Raw genomic sequence first — 23,639 nt, 5'->3', positions numbered from 1 at the left:
GTAATTCCAATTTTTCCTAAATTACTTTTAGTAATCCATTACTTTCAGTAATCCATTACTTACAGTAATTATTTATGCTAATTACCAACCATAAATCCCAACATAATGGTGCCCCGTGTGAGGCTGTTTTAAAACCAGTATTGTCACAATATCTGCATAATTTATCCAGAATTGTCTGTTTAGTTTTACAACCGATAACTTTGTTTCTCTCAGAACTTAGTTTTTCGAAGAACACGTTACAGCACTGCTAAGCAAAGTCAATTGTGTTTGTGAAGTGGTAAAGCCTTCTTTTTCTTGCATTTTCATGCATTCTTTTATTTCTGGCAGAGAGATAAATGTACACTAACCCGCTATTGCTCACCCAAGGTGCTAACACCACCCTGTTAACTTGAGAGAGGTTACAGTTAGAGCAATTAGCAACCCACAGAGTTGTAAGCCACAGGTGTAACCATCACCTGTGCATTAACAACATTTTGGCACTTTTCAAAACACAGCTTTCGCGTGACTCCTACCATGAGTAGTCAGAGACACTGCGTGCTCGGAGCAGAGACTCCTCGGGAGCCACATGACCCAGCCCTGCAGACTGTGGTCGCTGGTCTCCTATGCCTCTCCACACAGGAGAGAAGAATCCTCAACAGCTACAGCTTAGAGACCTGTGAAGCAGAGATCAGGCAGCTGTTAAGCTATGTGAGAAACCCGGTTGGTCAGGTAGAGCTCACCATTCCGGATGTGTTAGGCCACATTGCACTGCTTTACCAGCGCAAGGCCGAGCTGCAAGCTCTGGAAGCTCAAGAGCAGCTCTCCCAGCTGCAACTTTACAGTTCGCAGCTGGGGATCAACACTGCCCAGCTGAAGCTGGAGAACTCCCGCCTGCGACAGGAGATCCAGGCCAGGGACGATCAGGCTCCTTATATGGAACCCATTGGGTTACTAACCCGAACTTCTGTGAAAGAAGTCAAAACAAACACATCATCTGATGATTCATCAGAAGATGAGTCAGGTTATGGCTCTCAGCACAATGAGCCAAACCACATTGGGGTAAAACCTGGTGCAGCTCTCAGCAGAGACGCAGCACATCTCCGCAGTCTGGAAAATGTCCAGTCAGATGGACAAATGACCCCAGTTATGTGCATTCTTGAAGCTGTCCAGTCAGGTGGACAGCCCCCTCCAGGTCTCTACAATCCTGAGGTGGTCCAGTCAGGTGGACCGACCACCACAGGTGAGTGTAGACTTGGAGCTGTCCCGTCAGGGGGACAGACTGCATCAAGCTTCCCCGCAGCCATGGCGAGGGGGGGGCTTGACACACAGCCAGGGGGGCGTGGCACAAAACACCTGCCCATTGTTGTGGGAGTTGACTGCATCCCACTGAACCGACACCCAGTCCCCCCAGCTGTTCACTTTAAGGACCGCAGGGTCCCGGTGTGCTCTGACACACATCCCTCGGTGCTTAGCCGCACCTCAATGCGCTCTCACAGCTCTTTCACTCCTTTTCAGGAGAATGAAAAGAGTTATTTTGCAGCACCTCACCGTGCTATCAGCTTTGGTCCTCCACTCACTGGAGACCCTCTTGGTCATCATGACCCTCACTCTCTCCACCGGAGAGAACCAGGGGGGTCCAGCTCAGATGACTCGGACCATTCCGGTCCCCCAAGGGAACGTGGTCTTCGGACCCGCCAGCTTGAGTCCCTTGCAGAGGACATAGAGCAGTTCAACCCAAACAACCGGGAGGTTAGTATAGAGGACTACCTCCGGGAGGTTGAACGCTGCCTCCTCGACCTGCCTCATCCTTCGTCACGTGAGAAGCTGAAGCTTCTCTGGAAGACGACGTCCAGGAGCGTCCATGTTTACATGGAATCCCTCCCACCTGCCGTCAGAGACCATTACTCATCCCTCTGTCATGCACTTAGGGAAGAGTATTCTCTGTACAATGATCCTGCCTCTGCAACCTTAGGTGCACTTGCCATTACTCAGAAGGAGGCGGAGCCTCCCAGAGAGTACTATAGGCGCCTTAGGGCCGCCTACTTCCAAGGCCGCAGTGCACCGGGGTTGGATGAAGACCAGACTTTAAAGTCGCTCTTCATGAACAACCTCCACAACAGTGTGCGGTTCGATGTCGCTCTGTTCTGCAGGACTACAAACCCCACCATGAAAGACCTCCGCAAACACGCGCAGATGGTGTGGGAGCTGCGTCACAGTTCAGGTGAAAACCATGATGGTGACGCAGGCGTCCTGAGAACGCAGGCGACCGGAAACACGAACCTGTCACCTGTAGGTCACGAGGTCCCCTCCCCCACACCTGCTGTGGATGGGGGACCCGTTAGATGTCCACAACCTCGATCACGAGGTGAACAACGGCCCAGAGGTAAGAGATCAGGCAGACCGAGACCTCACCACTCCCAGCGGAGAGGTAAGTCTCACAACCAAGGCCGAGGTCAGACCCAAAACCACTGGGACGCAGACGTCCCACAGTGGATCAAAACCTGCCTCAAGGAGGTGATGCAGGACCTGAACCCGCCTGGTCAGAAGGAACCCGGCTCCCCTGAGGAACCGGACTCCCGGCCCCTGACCGCATGACTAGGCCGGTCGCCTCTCCCCTCCATACACAAAGTTTGCTTTGTTAGGAGGAGGAGGAGGAGATCCAGGAGGTCAAACAGGCCCTCAGAACCAATAGAGGAGCCCCCTTTGACATTCTTGGGTGATCTTGTACGCAATGGCACTGCCAACCGCGTATATACTTCAGTGATGGTAGGGGGTGTAGACACCCTCGCCCTGCTTGATACTGGGTCAGGAATCACCCTCATGTGTTCAGCCACCTTCACGCAGGTTGCTAGAACCATGCGTGCCCTAGGAAAGCCACTTCAGGTGGAAGAGTGTAGCATAAACATCAGAAGCTTCACTCAGGACGTGTCTCCCATCACTAAACGTGTCTGGGTCGACATAACTTTCCAGGACATGTCGGTGACACATCCCATCTATGTCACTGACCTGAACACAGAGGACCTTCTTATTGGTCAGGACCTCTTAAACCGACTGGCCGTGCTGATGGACTGCAACCAATGGCGCCTTTGGTCCCAAGTCACCAGCCCGACTCCCCTTGGCCCTGAACCAGGCCACCAAGCTTTCAACAGCAGAGTCGATGCCATCCAGTCTAGAGGTCCCCTACCAATACTTGGGTCTCTCCCAGAGTTTGACCCCAGCCAATCCACTTCAAGGCTCCCTGACAGTCAGCATCCGCCGCAGGTGACGAGCCAAGACCCAGTTCAAGCACACCACTCTTTACTCTTGTCACTGAAGGACGTGAGTTCTTCTTTCTACATGAGTACTTCTTTGCACGCCCACCACACCGTGGGGGGTGTACACATGGATGGAACCTCGGTTCCGGAGGCACCTTTGGCGCGCTGGTCCGAGAGATCGGCCACCGACGCCGGCCTGCTTAAAGTTCCGAGCCACCGCTCACTTTCAGCATGGTCACTTCAGACCTTAACCAAGGTCCCTGGTTCATGTGCCTCCTCGACTCGCTGTCCAGATCCCGTGCCGGTGATCTGTGACACATCTCTTCTGGAGCTGAACAATCGTTCAGCCAACCCGCAGGTCCACAATCTGACACGCGGTCAGATTAAAGTGACCGCATTTCCACCGTTAGAGATGTCAACTGACAGTTCATTTCACAATCTTGAACTGATGGTGCCTCTCACTGACAACCTGCTGTCGTCCCTCACCAGTGACGACACGCATGACACCGCTCTCCTCATTCCCACAGCCAAAACCATCACCAGCGCTCACCATGTCAACCTCAAACAGGTTCTCCATGGAACAAAACCGAGCACTGAAGGTGACCTGGTTGTGCAGGCTCCGATGACTCAACCAGAGAATACAGACACTTCAGGTAAACAGACTGCGTCTGTACCAGAAGAACCTTATTCAGGTTTCGAGTCAAAGACCGAGCCACACCCTGCTAAAGCTAGCGCTTTACACAGCAGAAACGAGGAGATGCATTCATTGAGGTCTTCCGCGATTATCACACGATCTTCGCGCGGGTCTCGCACGAAAGGGGGGTCACAGACCTCCCTCCGGCGTGCGTCCCCACTGACCTCGAGGCACCGCCATCTTGTGTACACCAGTACATACTCTTTCTAGCTGTATACGCGGTAAAGCGGTGCTGGACCACAAAGGTGGTCCCCGCTAACCAGTAGCAGCTAGTTTCTTCCTTTGGCGTCCGCCTGGAACCGGTGCCACTTCGGCTACTTAGACCCACCATCGGTGTCTACCATCCTTCTCCACACCATGATGAGCAACATTGCTGCTCACGGCAACCCTCATCTATGTGGATGACTTCCTCATGCGTCACTGCACCTGTGAGGAACGTTTAGCCGAGACACGACACGTCCTTTATCAACTTCTGGTAGCGTGAACCAAACTTGCTCTCAGCATAGTTTGGGAGGCCGCACCAAAGCGGAATTCATTGGGCTCATAGGTGGCGCTGATGGGACTGAACCCCAGCAGGGAGAGTTCACGCCAGTCAAAACCTCAGAGCCCGACTAACGTGTCAGAACTTGGGAGCCCCCATCTTGACACAGCCATTCCAGCTGCTGCCCTCCTTCTGAACCAAGCGTTCAGCCACTGGAGCTTCCCATCTTTGGTCGACTCAGACAGGCACACATGCCACACCCAGTATCATGGCTGCCCTGTACGACATTTTGGTAATGGAGGCCAACCTCCATTCACCATACCACTCCCAGTCATTCTCCCAGGTTGACAGAGTCAATCACAGCACCACACACATACTCCGGTATGGCAACAGCGGTGGTGCAGATGGAGACGTGAGCCTCCAACGGGTGTTGGTGACCAATCGGTCCACCATACACCACTCCACAGGTTCCACTCCCTCCAAAGAATGACTGGTAGAGAAATGACCTTACACTGCACCTTCTGGACCAGCCAGAAGAGGTCAGTGTTGTCACGGCCTGCACTGCAGAGCCACTCAATCAATTTACTCCCTCGGAGTAAGGTCAACTCCTCCCCTAGCGAGGGGGGAGAACCTCCATTCCAGGAGCATAACAGATTTTAATCAGTAGGGTTTAGTGCCAGCATGCTCAATTCCCATCAGATGCATGTACTAACCCCTGCCACCATCAGAAATCTAACCCTGCCTCCTTAGACAACGTGAGCAGTTACAAAGCTCGAGTCGAACCATTCAGGGAAATATAGTCACTGTAAACTCATATCCAGCTCTGTTAACACCACTTAGCATGCCTTAGACTCAGTCGAGTATTGTTTAGGAGAAATAACCCCTGTGTGTAGTCAGAGATCTCACACGAGATCGAAGGGGATTAGCTCCTCCGTTAGCAGCTTCAGTACAGGTAGAACCACCTTACTTAGCTCCACTAACCCGGGTTGAACAATTCATCAAGACTAACACCACCACGGTTATACAACCTTCACAGATACATCTGACAGTCTCGGCAGTGCTATTTTAACCTCTGTGAAACCACAGAACCAAGAGTTGTGATTTCTTAAAAACTTAGCCATTATTAACAGAAATAATGTTTACAGTTTTAAGCCTCTGTAGTGAAAGTTGGGTTTTGGAAGGAAACACACACGTGCACCTCCACACACCACACTTCACTCTCACTCCTCACCGGAGCAGGGGCACCAAAACCCCCAGACGGCTGGTGGCTTTTGGACACTTGCTCACTGGTGCAACCACATCCACAGTTTACAGATCAGACTCTACTCCTTGTATCCGGTACCTCCGCTTTTGTAAACTTGTCCTCGAGCTGCCTACTAACCCATCTCCCTCCTGTTCTTCAACTTTCCGGCCCTTTCCTACCTCTTTCATGTTCACTGGTGATGCACTTGTAAGAAATGAAATGTATGAAGGCTTAGTTAGTTAGAACAGGAATAGTAGGTCTGCCCAGACTAGCCTTGCCCTGCCCAGACTAGCCTTGCCCTGCTCGGACAATAACCTCCTGTATGAACTGTTGGACAGAAATGACCTTGTGTTCCACAGGACATTGGGACATTCACAGACTCATAGACGTTTCGGCCCAGGTTTGCTCCAAAGCCTGAGATCCGCATCCCACTCTTCAGACCAAAGGGGGGATGTTGGGGCCACTCAACCTCATGGAAGGGGGAGGGGAGACCACGTTTTGAGAACAAAGGACCACATGCCTACAACTGAAAAAGTCTGCCATTGGTCACGTGATCACCCCCTGGACCCCCCCTTCCAAGGTGCAATACTAGAGGCCAACGGCAGGGGGCGCACGAGAGCTCCCCCTCACCAGCTGGAATGTCCAGGGCGGGCCCTCCGGCATGATTGGTCCACATGACCCAGAGCCGGCTGGTAACACGAAACCACAACAAGAGGTATAAAATACCCCCGCAGACGTGATTTCTGTCTCTCCAATGTTGAAACCTGCGTAAAGACGGACGCATCCGTTTCGCACGGAGACGAAGTGCCACGTGTGCCCGCTGACCGGGCCGGAGTTCCACACCCGGCCGGACGAGCCGACAACCACCGTGGAACTACTTCTACTTTTCCCTTTTTCCTTTTTTTCTTTCTTCACCGGAGTCCGAGTGTGCAGCTGCCAGCGCACCCTCCTCCCGCATGCAGACCTGAAGCCGCTTCTTCTCCCCCTCCTCAAAAGAAGCGCTTGATCATCCTGGAATCATCTTGTGGACTTTTCCCTGTCCACAGACCATTTTAGCTTGTTTACCTGGGACGCCAGAGAGAAAACAAGCTCCAGCCGGGAAATCAACGCACTTTCCCGGTCGCCGGCAGCACGTTCACCCTCATCAAACTGAGTAAGGCTTAGAGTCTGGGCAGGCAATGAGAATAACGTGACTGTAATATTGCTGTGTGTTTATTATTGTGTTGAAGTCAGGGACGCCGATCCCGTGTTTCCAACCAATCTGTGTCTGCGCGTTGGATTTACATCCACGCGAACCTCCTCTCTCTCTCTCTCTCTCTCTCTCGCTCGCTCTCTCCTTTTGCACAGATCATTTCTAGATGACTGTGCAGTCCAGAGACAGTGTGCAGAGCTGAACATATTCTGTCCACTGCCCTTCTCCCTCCCTCCTTTTCAGTTTTCCTCTCCTCCTCATAAACGATCGCGTAAAAGCAGCCGCGCGCTGCTGCACCCGCTTCTGTGACCGTGTGTAGTTCACTGTCCCTGGGATTTCTCACCACGAGCCCCCAGGCGCGCTCCGAGCAGGCTCACGAGCCGTGCACGAGCACAGTGACGTCACGCTGTCCAGAAAGAGTGCACCAAGCGCCTCTGGTGGCCGCGTTGGTGATTGCAATCTCTTGAAAGACCGCCACTCGGTGGACAAGTCGAGTCATTGCATTCTCCCTCCGTGCGCCGCCGCGCCCCTAGTGGTCATTCCGGTTACTGCCTCGAACTAGACGCCTGCCGCCATCTAGTGTCCGTTCGAGGTCATTACACCCACACACACTGACCCTCCAACGCCTGCCGCCACCTGGTGGACGTTCGTGGTCATTACATCCCACTCAGGCTTCCACACATTCACTCACACACACTCACACACATACACACACACACACACACACACACCCTCTTTCTTTGTACATAGTGTTTGCTGTTTAATAGATTAGATCTTCGTGTTTGATTGTTTATTACTTAATTGTGTTGTTTTAATAAATGATTTATGAATTATTTTTGAATAAATACTTTTTGTTAATAAACGCATTTTAACTGAATTGATCGATTCTTGGTTATCATTGTGTATTTATTGTTGACAATTCACTGGTTTGTAACAGTCTGTGCTCGAATCTCACACCTTCCTTGTTATTTAATATTGTTATATTTACACAGAAATATTAACTTTACTTAAATAACCCTTTTTGACAAACGAGACTGAAATTTGGTATTAGCTATTTCCAGCTTAGCTGGTGGTGCCCCGATTTAATTATTATTTGCTAAATAACCAATTTATGCAAATTAATAATTTTTATTAATAAATTATTTTTGATAATTTATTAACTTTTGAGTAATTACTCAATTACTCTAGGAGTTGCTGATGAGTAACTAACCATTTACTTCATTAGTAATTCCAATTTTTCCTAAATTACTTTTAGTAATCCATTACTTTCAGTAATCCATTACTTACAGTAATTATTTATGCTAATTACCAACCATAAATCCCAACAGTGTGGACACATATTTGCACCTGAAAACACATTTTCTCCAATTGGACATGATGGTGAAAACAGTTATCGACAGCAACAAACACAGCAGCGTTCAATGTGAAGCAGCATAGGCTGAGATAGTGCATATGAGATAATAATATGGGCCCTTTAATATATCTTACATGTATAAACACAAATGGAATATTAGGTAAATATTTAGGAAGCTGAAAATGATCAAATTATGAAACAATAATTTATGGTAAAGGGGTGGGATTAAATAAGTGTTTGTTAACTTCTTCTCACTCCTTTTCAAATATGTAGATCTAGTTGAGAAGTGTGGAATAATTCTGCTTTATGAAATTGTTTTATATGTGTGCGTATGCAGGGCCGCCCCTGGCCAAGTGGGGGCCCTAAGCAGGATTTTATTTTGGGGGCCCCCTTCCAATAACATAATAATAATAATTATTATTATTATTACTATTATTATTGTATTGATGTTTGGAAGCCATCTCTCTCTCTCTACTCTCTACCTGTAAACAACTGCCTGCCGGCCCATCTGACCGCTGATTGGTCAGATGGTGATGCTTCGCGCTTTCGTCTCTTTTTTTTTTCTCTCTCTCTCCTGCCTCAGGCTGACTTGGTGGCGGTGCTCTACGCACGCCTCTCGGCAAAATGCACGTGCATCCTTTGCGCATTTGCAGAGTATGATGATACTTTATTGATCCCGAGGGAAATTCAATTCACTTGCGCAAAATGGGGCCCCCCATGGATCGCGGGGCCCTACGCACAGCGCGTGTTCTGCGTGTAGGGAGGGGCGGGCCTGCCTGCTGTTAACCACAATAAAGTGAAAGCAGAAACATAGGTGGAAGAACCAGTCCAGGTGTGGCAGCTTGACGATGATCAGACTCTGAGATTTGTTCTTTAATATAGTGGAGTTTTGATCCAAGAAGAGGCAGTTTGTGGACGAAGAACATCAGATTTCACAGGTGAGCTACAATGAAACTTTAAAGGTTTTGACTTCAGACATTAAACGGGAGACTTGTGGAAGTTTATAAAGTTCCCACCCTTCAAGATGGCGCGTATAGGTACTTGCAGGTACTCAAAACCACATTATTACAAGGCTTCTAATGGCAGCACATATAACGCTTTCCCACTGAAAAAGTGGTCCAAAATGGGTGTATATGTAGGTGTATATGTAAAAATGTATATATATGGATATGTGGGTGTATATTTATATAGATAAATACAAATAGGTAGTATCACATTTGTATATGCTTTTAAAGGACCCATATTTGACTATATTTCATGTTTCACAGTGCATTTTATGCTCATGTGGGATAATAATGTGGGTGATACAGTACACAACACTCAAAACTTGTGAAATTATAGTTATTTCTTGGATTGAGCTGAAGTCACCTCCCATGAAACTGGTGGTTGTCAGTTCCTCTGCCTCCCCCGCACGGAGACTGCGGCCCAGCCCACAGCCGCCTCCTCCCGCCCCCTCGGTGACGTAGACAGTAGCGATGAGAAACCCGACTCCTTGAAGGGACGCACGGATTTTTGAGTGGTTCATCCAAGTGAACCGGTTGTCTGAGTCATTTGATTCAGTTGCGCATGCGCACTACTTCCACCCACTCCTGGACCTGGAGGCTCAGCTGAACTGCGACATGAACCACGGGGGAGAATCATGTATTCATTTTAAAATGCTGAAACACTTCTGAGGAAAATATCCAATAAGTACACATTAGTTTTTAGTGGTCCTGGTCTCCTTATTCTAGATTATGTGTGTTAAATAAGTGATTGAACTGAACAAATACCTGGCATCCAGAATGGCAGATATACAGTATATATTAATATATACATATGATTTTATATTTTTTTTCCTTCCAACATTCTGATTTTCTTTTTTTCTTAGTGTCAATAAATAACGTGACGTTCATAGGGCAGAACTAATTATAGGGGGTAATATTAAATCTAACACAATACCTGCTACAGTTGTATTTTAGCATTGTTTATTGTGTATTTATTCATGTATTTTTCATGTATTTATCTCTACAAGCTTTGTAAAACAAACAACATGTATTTTTTTTCTTCTCCGGCCTCACTCAGAAACTTTTTGAGCAGAGCGCCGCTGAGAATTTTCCGGTGAGGGAGGGGCGGAGGACTCACCGCGAGTGACTAAAGCGAGTAATGGAGTTAGACAAGCTGCAGAACAGTGACATTTATATTTTCCTCTCTGCGGCTGGGGGCTGTAGCAAGAATGACTCAGTGAACGAGTTAATGAATGTGATAACTCGTGAGTCACCATTCAGTAAAGTGACTCGCGAGGTTTTGAACGATTCGTTCAAATTCGATCATCACTAGTCGCCAGCAGCTCCTGCTCATAGTTGTAGTAATGTACTTTCAGATCTCGGCGCCTCGTTAGTGTGTTTTATTGTGGGAATAGCAGCAGGTTTCAAGATGAGCTTCTGAGTAAGTCCAGTTTCAAAGTACCGTAGTTCTGGAAGCTTCTTTGTTGAAGTGTCGCTTGCAAACAAACACATTCTTTGCGGAAAAGAAAAAAAAAGTCCAGCCACATTCACCGCTGTGCTTCTTCGTTCGGCAAGTCAAATAGTGTGGACACATATTTGCACCTGAAAACACATTTTCTCCAATTGGACATGATGGTGAAAACAGTTATCGACAGCAACAAACACAGCAGCGTTCAATGTGAAGCAGCATAGGCTGAGATAGTGCATATGAGATAATAATATGGGCCCTTTAATATATCTTACATGTATAAACACAAATGGAATATTAGGTAAATATTTAGGAAGCTGAAAATGATCAAATTATGAAACAATAATTTATGGTAAAGGGGTGGGATTAAATAAGTGTTTGTTAACTTCTTCTCACTCCTTTTCAAATATGTAGATCTAGTTGAGAAGTGTGGAATAATTCTGCTTTATGGAATTGTTTTATATGTGTGTGTATGCAGGGCCGCCCCTGGCCAAGTGGGGGCCCTAAGCAGGATTTTATTTTGGGGGCCCCCTTCCAATAACATAATAATAATAATAATTATTATTATTACTATTATTATTGTATTGATGTTTGGAAGCCATCTCTCTCTCTCTACTCTCTACCTGTAAACAACTGCCTGCCGGCCCATCTGACCGCTGATTGGTCAGATGGTGATGCTTCGCGCTTTCGTCTCTTTTTTTTTTCTCTCTCTCTCCTGCCTCAGGCTGACTTGGTGGCGGTGCTCTACGCACGCCTCTCGGCAAAATGCACGTGCATCCTTTGCGCATTTGCAGAGTATGATGATACTTTATTGATCCCGAGGGAAATTCAATTCACTTGCGCAAAATGGGGCCCCCCATGGATCGCGGGGCCCTACGCACAGCGCGTGTTCTGCGTGTAGGGAGGGGCGGGCCTGTGCGTATGGATATGTATGTATATATATGCGCGTCTATGTATGTGAATGCATGTATGTGTGTGTGTGTGTGTGTGTGTGTGTGTGTGTGTGTATATACTGTGTATATATATATATATTTTTTTTTTATTTTTTTATTTTGTTTACTTGATGCTTGTGTTGACTTTCTCCTCAGATGCTTCTGCCAGGCAGGTGTTGATATAACATCCTCACACTAGATTGTAACTTTGATGATTTGTTCCAACAATAATTAAATTCAGGGGTTCTGACTTGTCTCTTCTTCTTCTCTGCAGCTCCGTCAGCCTCAGAGGCTTTCTGACATTATGGCGACTGGAACGTCTGGTGAGTTAAACTTCAATTACTTTGATAACTTAACTCCCACATAGTTTCATAAAGCTTCACAGGCCTCATATAAAACAGAGTTGAGAAAGAAGATATCCAGAAATAAACAGAGAAAATGTCAGGATCAGGTTAAAGTGTCAGGATAAGACAACAGCTTATCAGTTCTAAAAAATGTCATTAAAACAAAAACAAAATCTCTGACCAGCACATGATGAATGTTTATTAATGTGTTCATGTCAATCCATCGTTCCTTAAGTCCTTCCAGACCAAACCTAGAACATTTACAGGAGGTTCTGGACCCACCTGAGGGTTTCCTCCCAGGAGGACACGACTCTGTGTGCCTCATGGACCATTACATTGTTTTCCTGTTGGAAGAAGACGATATGAAAAGACCCCACGAGACCTGGTGGACCACCCGAGGACAGGCAATCCACCTTCAGCTGGTTGAGCGTCAGTGACAGTGACATAGCTGATACAGCATCTCTCTTAAAGGCTTTTTTTATTTGAATCTAGATCGGATCAGTCTGAAGTCACTCAGGTATGTGGCAGTAGTGGCCTCCAGGTTAGAGAAGCAGACTGGGGTCAAGAGGTTGCAGGTTTGAATCCCAAAGCTGATGTCTCACCGCTGTGGGTCCCTGAGCATGACCTTTGAACCCCACCAACTCCCTGGAGGGCTGTAATGTGGCTGCACCGCAGCATCCTAGACATACAAAGTATCCGATATGAATGTAATTCACGGATCGGAAATTTCTGATCCAACCTGCGGAGGTTTCCGATCCATGAAGCCGCATCTGTGTTTCTGCTGAAGAGTCCACATGTGTTTTTGTTCCAGCTGCTCTGCTCTGCTCGCTGCAAAATGTGGAATAGACTTTCTAAATGGAGGCGTGTCTCAATGAAACGCGGAGTAATGAGTCAGGAAGTCCATTCCACAGTTTGCAGTCACCGGAAACTTGGAGCACCAGACTTTACATAGTAGAGCGGCCCGATCACAGCCTTGTGTTCTGTGTTGCTTTGACATTGAGTTTGAAATACTCGGAGCTGCCATAAATTAGTCTTAAGTGAAAGATTTCTGAATTTTTGATTCCTGTATCTTTTCCAGTTTCAGATCTTCCGCTGAAGTGCAGAAGCAGCTTTCCATTTCTTCCACCTGACAGTGAGTACAACTTTCAAACCAGCAGGAGGCGCTGCAGCAGTGCTCAGATATTGAAAGTCTGACTATGAGATAAATCCTGTGCCAATAGAAAGTAAATGTGAATTCCTTAAATCTTAATCTTCACGTGAACTGGCCTTCCTTCAGCTAAAGGAAGTCGGTTCAGTTGTTAAATTCTGCCTCACAAAAGGTAAAGCACTAAGAAACTTGATTGTAACGCGTGTTCACCAGGACATCTACAGATTTATAATATCTGCTCCTACTGGCTGCAACAGCTGACGCTGAAGGAACTTAGTATCCAGTTAACAGGGAAACCATTTGATGCATTACACTGGTCTTTGTTGCCAAAACATTAAAATCAGCAAAGTCCTCCTCTTGTAAAACACAGTAAAATGCTTGAAAACTAAAAAGTTTGTTAAATTTGTTAACTTTGGCTGGAGTTCGGCAGCGTCGACAGCGTCTTGCGGTCGCCTTTTCTTAATTTCCTCCACGAGACCGTATCTTAATAACAATTCTTCGTCTTCCTCACCTTTGAACATCTTGTCTTTCTTCATCCTCTTCCTCTCTCATCAACTCAAAAACTACTCTCTCCGCCACTGTGGCACCGTATCAGTGTCTCATGCAAATGTTTGACTCGTCAAGATGAGTACATGCTTCAAGAGGCGTGGCCTGCGAGTTCGGCACTGTGTTGTGGAGTCTGAACAGTCCTGCCGAGCAAACGTTTTTTTCGGCGGCTTGTTGACGTCACTGCCGAACTTTCGTCTTGTTCTTTTGGCTTCAAAAAGGGAGTATGTAGGGGCCATAAAGCTCATGTAAAAGTAATTAAACAACTTCATTGAACTCCTGATGAAATAACTTTCTTTCCAGTGTCGGCGCTGAGGGCGGTTCTGTTGGGGAACAGCTGGTCTGAGAGAACCTCAGTGGGAAACTTCCTACTGCGAGACACTAAATTCAACACGGAGGAAGAACTGGGTCAATGTGTCTGTGTCGACAGACAGTTGAAGGAAAAAACAGTCATTCTTATCAACACCCCAAACCTCCTGCACCCCAACATCTCTCAGGAAGAACTGACAGGACATGTAGACCTTTGTGTGAGGTTCTCTGATCCTGGACCTCATCTGTTCCTGCTGGTCATTCAGCCTCAAGACTTCAGCGAGGAGAACAGCCAGAGGCTTCAGTCCATCATGGAGAACTTCAGTGAGCAGTCATGGAATCATTCAGTCTTACTGATATCAACACCTGAAGAGGAAACGTCGTCGCCTCTTGAGGAAACTTTCCCCCCATTGAGAGACTTGATAAAGAAATGTAGAGTCACACTGTCGTGGAACCAAAACCTCCAACAGGACCTGTTGACCAGCATTTTGGACATGATGAAGAAGAACAACGGAGAGCATGTAGAGGTTTTCAGAGACGTACATTCAGATTTATCTTCTGGTTCCCAAAGTTTGAAGCAAGAACTTTCGACGAGCTTCAACCAGGATCCAGTGGCAGGAAACAGTAAGTGGAAAAAAAAACTTTTTATACTGTCAGAGGAACACACAACCTTTGAGTTTATGTGTTGTTGTCATCATAATCATCATCATAATAATTTTTAAAGGTTGAGAGTTAAGACAGTCAGATTTGTGATAAGAACTGATGTAGTGCTGCCACTAACCATAAGTTTTCTAATGATTGTTTGATTAATTGACAATCTAAACGGCACATTAAAATCAAAGAAGTATTTGCTGTTTCATTTGGGTTAATTTTGAACACAAAAACACAAATGGTCACCTGTAAGATGACAAACCTAAACAATAAATTAAATATTAGCAAATTAATATAATGAAGCAAAACTAGAATCGACAATTTACCGCATTCCATTGTCGGTGCATGCACCCAATTTTCACAACTTTCTTTGTATGGTGCGCGTCATGAAATTAGTCATGACACGTTGATCTGGGCCAGGAAGGGTGCTGGTTGATCTCATGAGCATTTTCTCGAATTCTCCAACTCTAATAGTAACAAACTTGAGTTGAGCGAGCACAGTGCACACGGTGGTGTGGAGGGAGATTATTTGAAACCAGGTAAACTATTCTGGCAAATCAGGTTAATGAAAACCAGAATAAGAGACTTTATATAATGTCTACCTGACCTGGGTTGTTGATCATGATTAAAGCTCCTGCTGTTTCCTTAAGGTGGGCATGTCCGCCTGTGTTTGGATCTCTGTACATGTTTGATCAATTCAGGACTAGAAACAGAAACATTCAGCCTGCTTTTTTAAATGTTTTCTCATGTCAGCTGTGTAAATATTCTTCATTTTAAATATTTGAAGGTGTTTAGTTCTTATCCTCACTCTTATTCATGTTTTCATTCCAGCACATGGACTCAGGATCGTCTTGTTTGGGAAAAGTGATGATAAGAAAATATCACTGGGAAACATCCTCACTGGAAAACAAGAGTTTAAAGCATCATCTAAGAAAAACAGTGTACGTTGTTCTGGCGAGTGGAACAGAAAACCTTTCACAGTGGTGAAAACTCCAGACGTCTTTAAAATGCCTGTGGAAGCAGTGAGAAAGGAGATGAAGAAATGTGTGGAGTTCTGCTCTCCAGGACCAAATGTCCTGCTGCTGCTGGTGAAGCCCTCTGAATTCACTGAAGACGACAGAAAAACTCTGACGTTCATCCTGAGTCTGTTTGGTCAGGATGTCTTCAAACACTCCATGGTTGTCCTGACCCATGAAGAAGAGCGTCATGACACAGTAGACCAACTTATCCAGGACTGCCGGCAAAACGTTCACAGAATCTCTGACAGGAAGGATCCTCCCACAAATGAGGTCCAACAGTTGATATGGAAAATGGAAGATATAGTGAGCACCCAGAGAGGAGAGTATCTGATAATAGATAAACAAACAGATGTTCTCGCACTGAAAAGAAAACAGCAACCTTGTGTGAACCTGGTGTTGTTTGGCAGAAAAGGAGCAGGAAAGACGTCAGCAGTCAATGCTATACTGGGACAAGGGACGTTTGGACCAGCTGCCAACTCCTCAGAGTGTGTCAGAACCCAGGGAGAGGTGTGTGGGCGTCGGGTCTCTGTGGTGGAGCTGCCTGCTTTGTGTGGAAGACCTCAGGAGGAGGTGATGAAGGAGTGTCTCAGGTGTGTCTCCCTCTGTGATCCTGAAGGTGTCCACGCCTTCATCCTGGTCCTGCCTGTGGGTCCACTCACTGATAAGGACAAGGAAGAGTTACAGACCATCCAGAAGACCTTCAGCTCTCAAGTCAATGACTTCACCATGACTCTGTTCACTCTGGACTCAGATCCTTCAGCTATTGACTTTCGAGAGGAAAACAAGGAGCTACAAAAGTTGTGTGAGGGCCGTAGTGGGAAACCTTTTGGTCTCAATATTAATGGAAGACAAGAGCTTTCAAGGTTATTCTATAATGTAGATACAATGAAACGAGACCGTAATGGACCAGACTCCTACACAAGGACAATGTTCGATCATGCCCAAATAACAAAAGTCATCCAACAAGAGAAGAACAACAACCTGCTTCAGTCTGAACTCGAGGACCTGAAAGCAAAGAACACAGGCAGCTGTAAGTACATTACCTATTATTTCTGTCTTTAACAGGACATCACCTCTCAGCACAACATTGTTCTGTTGTTTTATGGTAACGTGTGATCATCTTTCACAGGTGATGAGGAGAAACAGAACACAGAGTGTCTCCGAATTGTTCTTGTCGGGAAGACTGGCAGTGGAAAGAGCTCGTCAGGAAACACCATCCTGGGAAGAAAGGAGTTTAAAGCTCTAACTGCAGGAAAATCAGTCACTAAACGTTGTCAGAAAGCTGTGGGTGAAGTAGACAATCGTACGATCGCTGTGGTTGATACTCCTGGACTGTTTGACAACAGTTTGTCCATTGAAGAGGTAAATGATGAGATGGTGAAATGTGTGAGTCTTCTGGCTCCAGGACCACACGTCTTCTTGTTGGTGGTAAGAATCGGCAGATTCACACCAGAAGAGAAAGAAACACTGAAACTCATCAAGGAAGGATTTGGAAAGAAATCTCTGCACTATGCCTTCATTCTGTTAACGGGAGGAGATGATCTGGAAGCAGATGGGGTGTCAGCAGAAGAATACATTAGAGATAAATGTGACGATTCATTTAAGAGTCTGATTGCCGACTGTGGAGGAAGATACCATGTGTTCAACAATCGTGACCAAAACCCAAATCAAGTCAAGCAGCTGATAGCAAAGATCGACACCATGGTGAAGACAAGCGGAGGCGACTGCTTCACCAATGAGATGCTGCAAGAAGCTGAGGCAGCTATAAAGAAAGAAATGGAAAAGATCTTGAAGGAGAAAGAAGAAGAGATGAAGCGAGAGAGGGAGGAGGTGGAAAAAAAGCATCAGGATGAAATGCAGAAGATGACGATGAGAATGGAGGAACAAAGAGCTGAGCTGGAAATAGAGAGAAAACTGATGAAAGCACAACTGAATGAAAAGGAGAAAAACATCAGAAAAGAGCACGAGCTGAGAAAGAAAGAACAGGAGGAGAGAGAAAAAGAAGACAAGAAAGCGAAACATCAGGAAGAAGCTCAAAGACGAGAGTTGGAACAGAAGCTTGAAGATTTAGAGAAGAAGATAAAAAATGAGTCTGAACAAAAAGAGTCCATTGACAAAAAACTGGTGGAGTCTCGAGAGGAGATGAGGAAGGAGCAAGAGATCTGGGAAAAGAGAAGAAAAGCATGGTGGGAGGAAAGAAACAAAGAAACTGAAGAAATACAACAGAAGGAGAAAGATAAACTGTTAAAGCTTCAGGAAGAATTTGAGCAGGATAAAGAAAAATATGAAAACAAAAGAAGAGAAGATGATGAAAAGAAAAGGAAGGAAGAGGAGAGGAAGAGACAAGAATTACAAGAAAACTACAAGAAAGAATTAGAGAACATGAAAAAGAAACATGAAGACGAGGTCAGAAAACAAGCTGAGAAGTTCAATGAATTAAAGATCAAGAAAGAAAAGGAATTCACAGCTTTACTGAAAAATCAGCAGAAGCGAACATGTACGATTTCATGAATTTGATCAGACGTCAGTGTGGATTCACACTGACTTCAAGTACAAAGTGCTGCCTCTGTATTTCCTCTACCTTCCTGCTCAACGTGACCCTTCATGTTCTACTTTTCTATTTGAACTGTGAACCAAGAGATGAAAAACACCGACCAGGTACTGAACTCTACAATCTAGAAAGTCACTGCTGGAAACTTCTTCTCTTGTTTCTCCTCAAAGAAAATGTGTGGAACTTCTAATGGGAAGATGTTTCCATCCATCCATCCATCCATCCATCCATCCATCCATCCATCCATCCATCCATCCATCCATCCATCCATCCATCCATCCATCCATCAATGGGTAGTAGTAGAAAACGCAGCAGTGGTCGAGTAAGTAAATCAATCATTAAATAAATGATGTGTGTAAATGATGTAAATAAACACTTTATAGAAGAAAAGCTGTTAAATTCAAGATGAAGCAGCAAAACTTGTTGGACCTGCATCGTTACCATCGATCTACTCAGAACATGGACAGAAATATTAACTACTACTGTAGTGCTTATGTGTGTCTCCGAAAAGTTAAGTTGTTGTGGAAAAACACCCAAAATGCAATGAAAGTGTCGTCTAAGATACCTGAACTCCTCCACCTGCGCAAAGTTTCCTCTCTCTTCCTGTGATGTTCACATTTATCTCAAGTTACGAAAGAACCGATAATCTAACAAACTCCTGACTCCTTCATCGTGTTGGAGCGACTCGTGTTTTCCTTCGTCTTTGGAACTTCCTCAATCTGAGGATGTGGGGGCAGGTTCCACCTGGACAGGTGAGCCGTCCATACCAGGACACAAACAGACAGGACATCACCAACTCACCTCCAGCACTGTGGGAGCAAACACATGCACAGGGACCACATGCACAATCCTGATTGCTGTGAAGGGAGAGAATGAACTCCTGCAGCAGGGTGACGCCACAACTCACCTCAATATCTGAGAAGTTTCTGCTGGACGACGATCAAAACATCATCAGCACAGCAACATTTTCTCCATCTTTTGTAGATTCCAACAGATTCCAACCGAGACACTGTTTACAGAACTCAAACTCACAGCTACGACTTCATCTCATGATCGTTCTGGTCATTTTCTATTTGTGATTTTTTTTTTGCTTCTATGTATCTGAAACATTCATATCTGACGTTGACACAAGAGAGTGATGGTTTCACTCTGATTAAATGTTGCTAATGTAAATAAGAGGAAACATCCATCCATGAGTAGAAGTTCTATTTGTTTTGCTGAAGCTGTATAACCTGCTGCAGTTTGTGTGAATGTTTTACAGAAACACAGTGACTCACCGCTGATCACATGTAAATATTAAAGCTGTGTCATCTCTTCACGTCATGTGAGCTTAAAGGGGTCATGTTGACAAAATTCACAGACACAACAGATTCCGAATGCAGCTCCTCTGATCCAATATTCAAATGGGTGTTCAAGGAAAAGTTAGATTTGGGGCAATAAACTTTGCATATGACTCCTTTAAAGGAAATGTTTGATGGATGGTCTTTTCTGAATTCACTCAAAAACATCAACTGAGGCTGTTGTTTAACTTGCATATCAGAAATATGTTTGATTAATATGTGCATATTGAGTTTTTCTTTGTTAAATGGTTCATTCTAATATGTTGTTCAGATAACATAATCAAAAGGGACTGATATGATTAAATGACATTAATTCAACAATTAATTTTTTTATTATGATGAATGTAAACTTTCCTGAAGATTTGATGGGTGCCGGAGTGGTGGCGTCCGGCCCCCGGGGTGGTACTGTGGGCCCCCCCACAACAGTTCCATTCACATCCAGAGAACAAACATCACGCGCACACACACACACACACACACACACACACACACACACACACACACACACACACACACACACACACACACACACACACACACACACACACACACACACACACACACGCACACACACTTCCACTCCTCATTGATGAGATTTGCTGCTGATTTTTCTAATTTTCTGCTATTTGTTCTGTCAATTATCAAAATCATGTTTTTTTTTGTTTTGTTTTTTTTGTTTTTTCTTCTTTTCTTTTTTTTGTTCTTTATTTTATGTCCTATTGTTTTTGCTTTTGTTATCATTGTTGTGATTATTTTGGTTTTTGCTCTGTTGTTGCTCAGGCTGGTTTAATCTCACGGCAGTTGGAAAATATTTGGATCACTGTGATTAAAATGTATTATAAAAAGAAAAAGAAAAAAATATGTGTAGCTCTGACAAAGGTATTGCATGTATCTCCCCACCAAGTCTATCTCTGTCTTTCCTCTCCTCTCCTCTATCCTTTCACTCCAACCGGTCTGCAGAATTCCTCCACCTCTGACTCTGGTTTCTACAAAAGTTTCTCCCTGTTGGAGGAGTTTTTCCTTTCCACAGTTGCAAACAAACCTGCCTTCTCATGTGGATATGTTGGGCTTTTCTATTTTCTCTATAAAAGCACATTGGAATGACTGTAATGTATTTAAAATTTTCTTTTTTTAATAACAAAAAAAAAAGAAGATTTGATGGGACAAGTGGGACTTTAATAAACTGGGACTTTAACAAGTAACACTGGACTGATGAAGTGTTTTTTTTTCAGAGTTCAGGTGAAGTGAAAAGCAGCAGAGCTCAGTGGATCCCACAATGATGTGCTAAAGAGTGAGGTGAAAGGTCATCAGTTCAAAGAGCAGAAATACAGAGGAGGATGGTGACGAGTGGAAGGAAGACTGAATATCTGGACAGAGCAGGTGCTGAGGCTCGTTTTATTAGAGAACAGGGAACACAGGAATCCAAGAACGTGGAGGATCTCAGAGAACCCAGGGATCGTAGTAACACAGAAAACACAGATTAACCAGAAGAACACACACACAGCAGAGACCAGGTGAAGAGAATCACACATCAGGGCAGTGATCTGCAATCAGACATGAGGAGGGACCTAAATGTCCAAACTAACTGACATGAAGGAATCTAGATCTACAGGTTATATTCTGAGCACTCCAAAGTATTTAAGTTATAGTAGTTTTCTGACAGGAAGCAGATCCAAAACTATCAGAGGTGGATTTAAAACACATATCGAGTCATTCATAAGATCAACTCGTGTGGAGCAGCCTGTGGCCACCAGGGGGCGCCAGCAGAACATCATAGTTCCATCAGAACGGCAGAGAACTCCTCTTACACCCACAGTCCTCCTCCCTTTCTTCTTTCTCCTCCTTACTTATCATCCCCCCTCCTGCTCATCCTCTTCTCAATGAACGACGAAATGAAAATAAATTGTTCTGCATGTGGCCCTAGAATAAAGTTTGAAATGAAGTTTGACCCCATGTGAGTCAGAGCAAGGATACATTTTGGAGGAATTAGTTAATAAAATCAAGGGGATTTCTAATTTCTTTATTTAAAGGTGTCTGCTCACACAGGGTGAGTACAACTGAAACTCGGAGTTGAAGCTTATTCCTTCAATAGAAATATTAAAATGTTATTATGAACTAGTCTGAGTGACACAAATGTTTCTTCTCTCTGTTATAACATTGCAGTGGTCACTGCCTCTTTTTTTCGGGGACCAACAGTTCATAAAATCCACAACAATTCGACTGGAAATGTTTTATTCAGGTGCAGGTGTCGACCCCTGCGAGAAGAAGCCGGTGGACACACTCGTTCCGATGGGAGAGCAGCAGAGGGAGGACATCACCTCAAGTGCCCAAGTACGTTCTCTCAAATCTCAGCAGGCGTTGGGGAGAAGTTAGGCTCAAGATGAAATGTAGAGATCGGAGCTGCTTCTGGGAGAATTGCCATCATCAGTTCCCACTGACCACTCCCAGTTCGACAGTGACACTGGGACAAAAAATAATTCTTATCCTGGGAAGTCAGGGGGAAAAAAGCTAAATTACCAAAACAAACCATAAATATTTATAAAGATGTGATGCTACCCATGACACCACCTGCTGGTACAAAGTGGTATTGTCTGCAGAGTGTGTCAATCAGTGAAACTCAGACATGACTTGGTACTTGACGTCTCGGTGCTGATTTCAGGAGGGTGTGAGCTCCTGTCGTGAATGCTTGCTGTGCTCTGCTTCATTCCAGTAGCAGAATAAACATTTTCAGATTAAAGCGCCGGCGTCTCGTTTTCTTTCAAACTCCGATCGACAGATTCTTTCTTCTGAACACGTCTTCCCAGCGTCATCAAGTACATTGTTTACACAACATCAAAATGGCAACAAGACAGTATTTTTCTCGTTTCTGTTGCTAAGAACACATTTTCCAGTATGACGATGGACCTTCTGATTGGCCAAAACAGTACAATCTACACTGGACACGCCCACTTTCACCTCCACACATTAGCCTACAAAATATAACCATTATAGAAAATGTCTTATTCTGTTTCTCTTCAATGTGCAAGTTTAAATTTTACAACGTTGATTAATTTTTTTTAACTTCCAAGGGGACCTGGACTCCTGATTATTAAATAAAATGTGCTTAGTCCTTTTGTCATGTTGCTATTCAGACATTATTGATATTAAATATTCTAATGAAGAAAGTTCAGTTCACATTAAATACTGGAGCGGTCCCGTCAGTAACCACGACACAACAACCTTTAAATACAACCTACTAAACGTCTCATGATTTCATTTGTTTCTCAAAACAAGCCGAAACAGAAATTGGAGGAGTCTGCAAATGTCCACATTGCACATTTTTTATAGTGTCAGTAAATATTGAAAGTTTTAATGGTTGAACATCCTCAGACTAATTGTACTTTCTACGTTTATCATTAAAAAATAAATACTTTTGAGGGACTCCCTCACCAGACCTGGCAACCCTGCTGTTAACCACAATAAAGTGAAAGTAGAAACATTGGTGGAAGAACCAGTCCAGGTGTGGCAGCTTGACGATGATCAGACTCTGAGATTTGTTCTTTAATATAGTGGAGTTTTGATCCAAGAAGAGGCAGTTTGTGGACGAAGAACATCAGATTTCACAGGTGAGCTGCAATGAAACTTTAAAGGTTTTGAGTTCAGACATTAAACGGGAGACTTGTGGAAGTTTATAAAGTTCCCACCCTTCAAGATGGCGCGTACAGGTACTTGCAGGTACTCAAAACCACATTATTACAAGGCTTCTAATGGCAGCACATATAACGCTTTCCCACTGAAAAAGTGGTCCAAAATGGGTGTATATGTAGGTGTATATGTAAAAATGTATATATATGGATATGTGGGTGTATATTTATATAGATAAATACAAATAGGTAGTATCACATTTGTATATGCTTTTAAATGACCCATATTTGACTATATTTCATGTTTCACAGTGCATTTTATGCTCATGTGGGATAATAATGTGGGTGATACAGTACACAACACTCAAAACTTGTGAAATTATAGTTATTTCTTGGATTGAGCTGAAGTCACCTCCCATGAAGCTGGTGGTTGTCAGTTCCTCTGCCTCCCCCGCACGGAGACTGCGGCCCAGCCCACAGCCGCCTCCTCCCGCCCCCTCGGTGACGTAGACAGTAGCGATGAGAAACC

General features: G+C 44.8%; 1 protein-coding gene across 1 annotated transcript; it reads left to right on the top strand.

Annotated features, from left to right (window-relative positions):
• Positions 1-12,915: 12,915 nt before the first annotated feature.
• LOC308132120 (GTPase IMAP family member 8-like) lies at positions 12,916-20,669 on the top strand. Its single transcript, XM_080499091.1, has 4 exons — positions 12,916-13,056; positions 13,921-14,550; positions 15,409-16,626; positions 16,726-20,669. Coding segments are annotated over exons 1-4 (3,231 nt in total). The 5' UTR covers positions 12,916-13,055; the 3' UTR covers positions 18,108-20,669.
• The last annotated feature ends 2,970 nt before the right edge of the window (positions 20,670-23,639 follow it).

Source organism: Blennius ocellaris (genome assembly GCF_963422515.1).
Source record: "Blennius ocellaris genome assembly, chromosome: 7".
NCBI classification, from domain to species: Eukaryota; Metazoa; Chordata; class Actinopteri; order Blenniiformes; family Blenniidae; genus Blennius; species Blennius ocellaris.
The sequence above is the reverse complement of the archived record's forward strand: the minus strand, read 5'-3'. Positions and strand labels throughout refer to the sequence as shown.

What these genes read in the sequence shown, in the direction of transcription:
- LOC308132120 (XM_080499091.1), top strand. An exon ending in GGATCCAGTGGCAGGAAACA is followed by an intron (nt 14,551 to 15,408) that starts GTAAGTGGAAAA and finishes TTTTCATTCCAG; the next exon opens with CACATGGACTCAGGATCGTC. An exon ending in AGCAAAGAACACAGGCAGCT is followed by an intron (nt 16,627 to 16,725) that starts GTAAGTACATTA and finishes CATCTTTCACAG; the next exon opens with GTGATGAGGAGAAACAGAAC.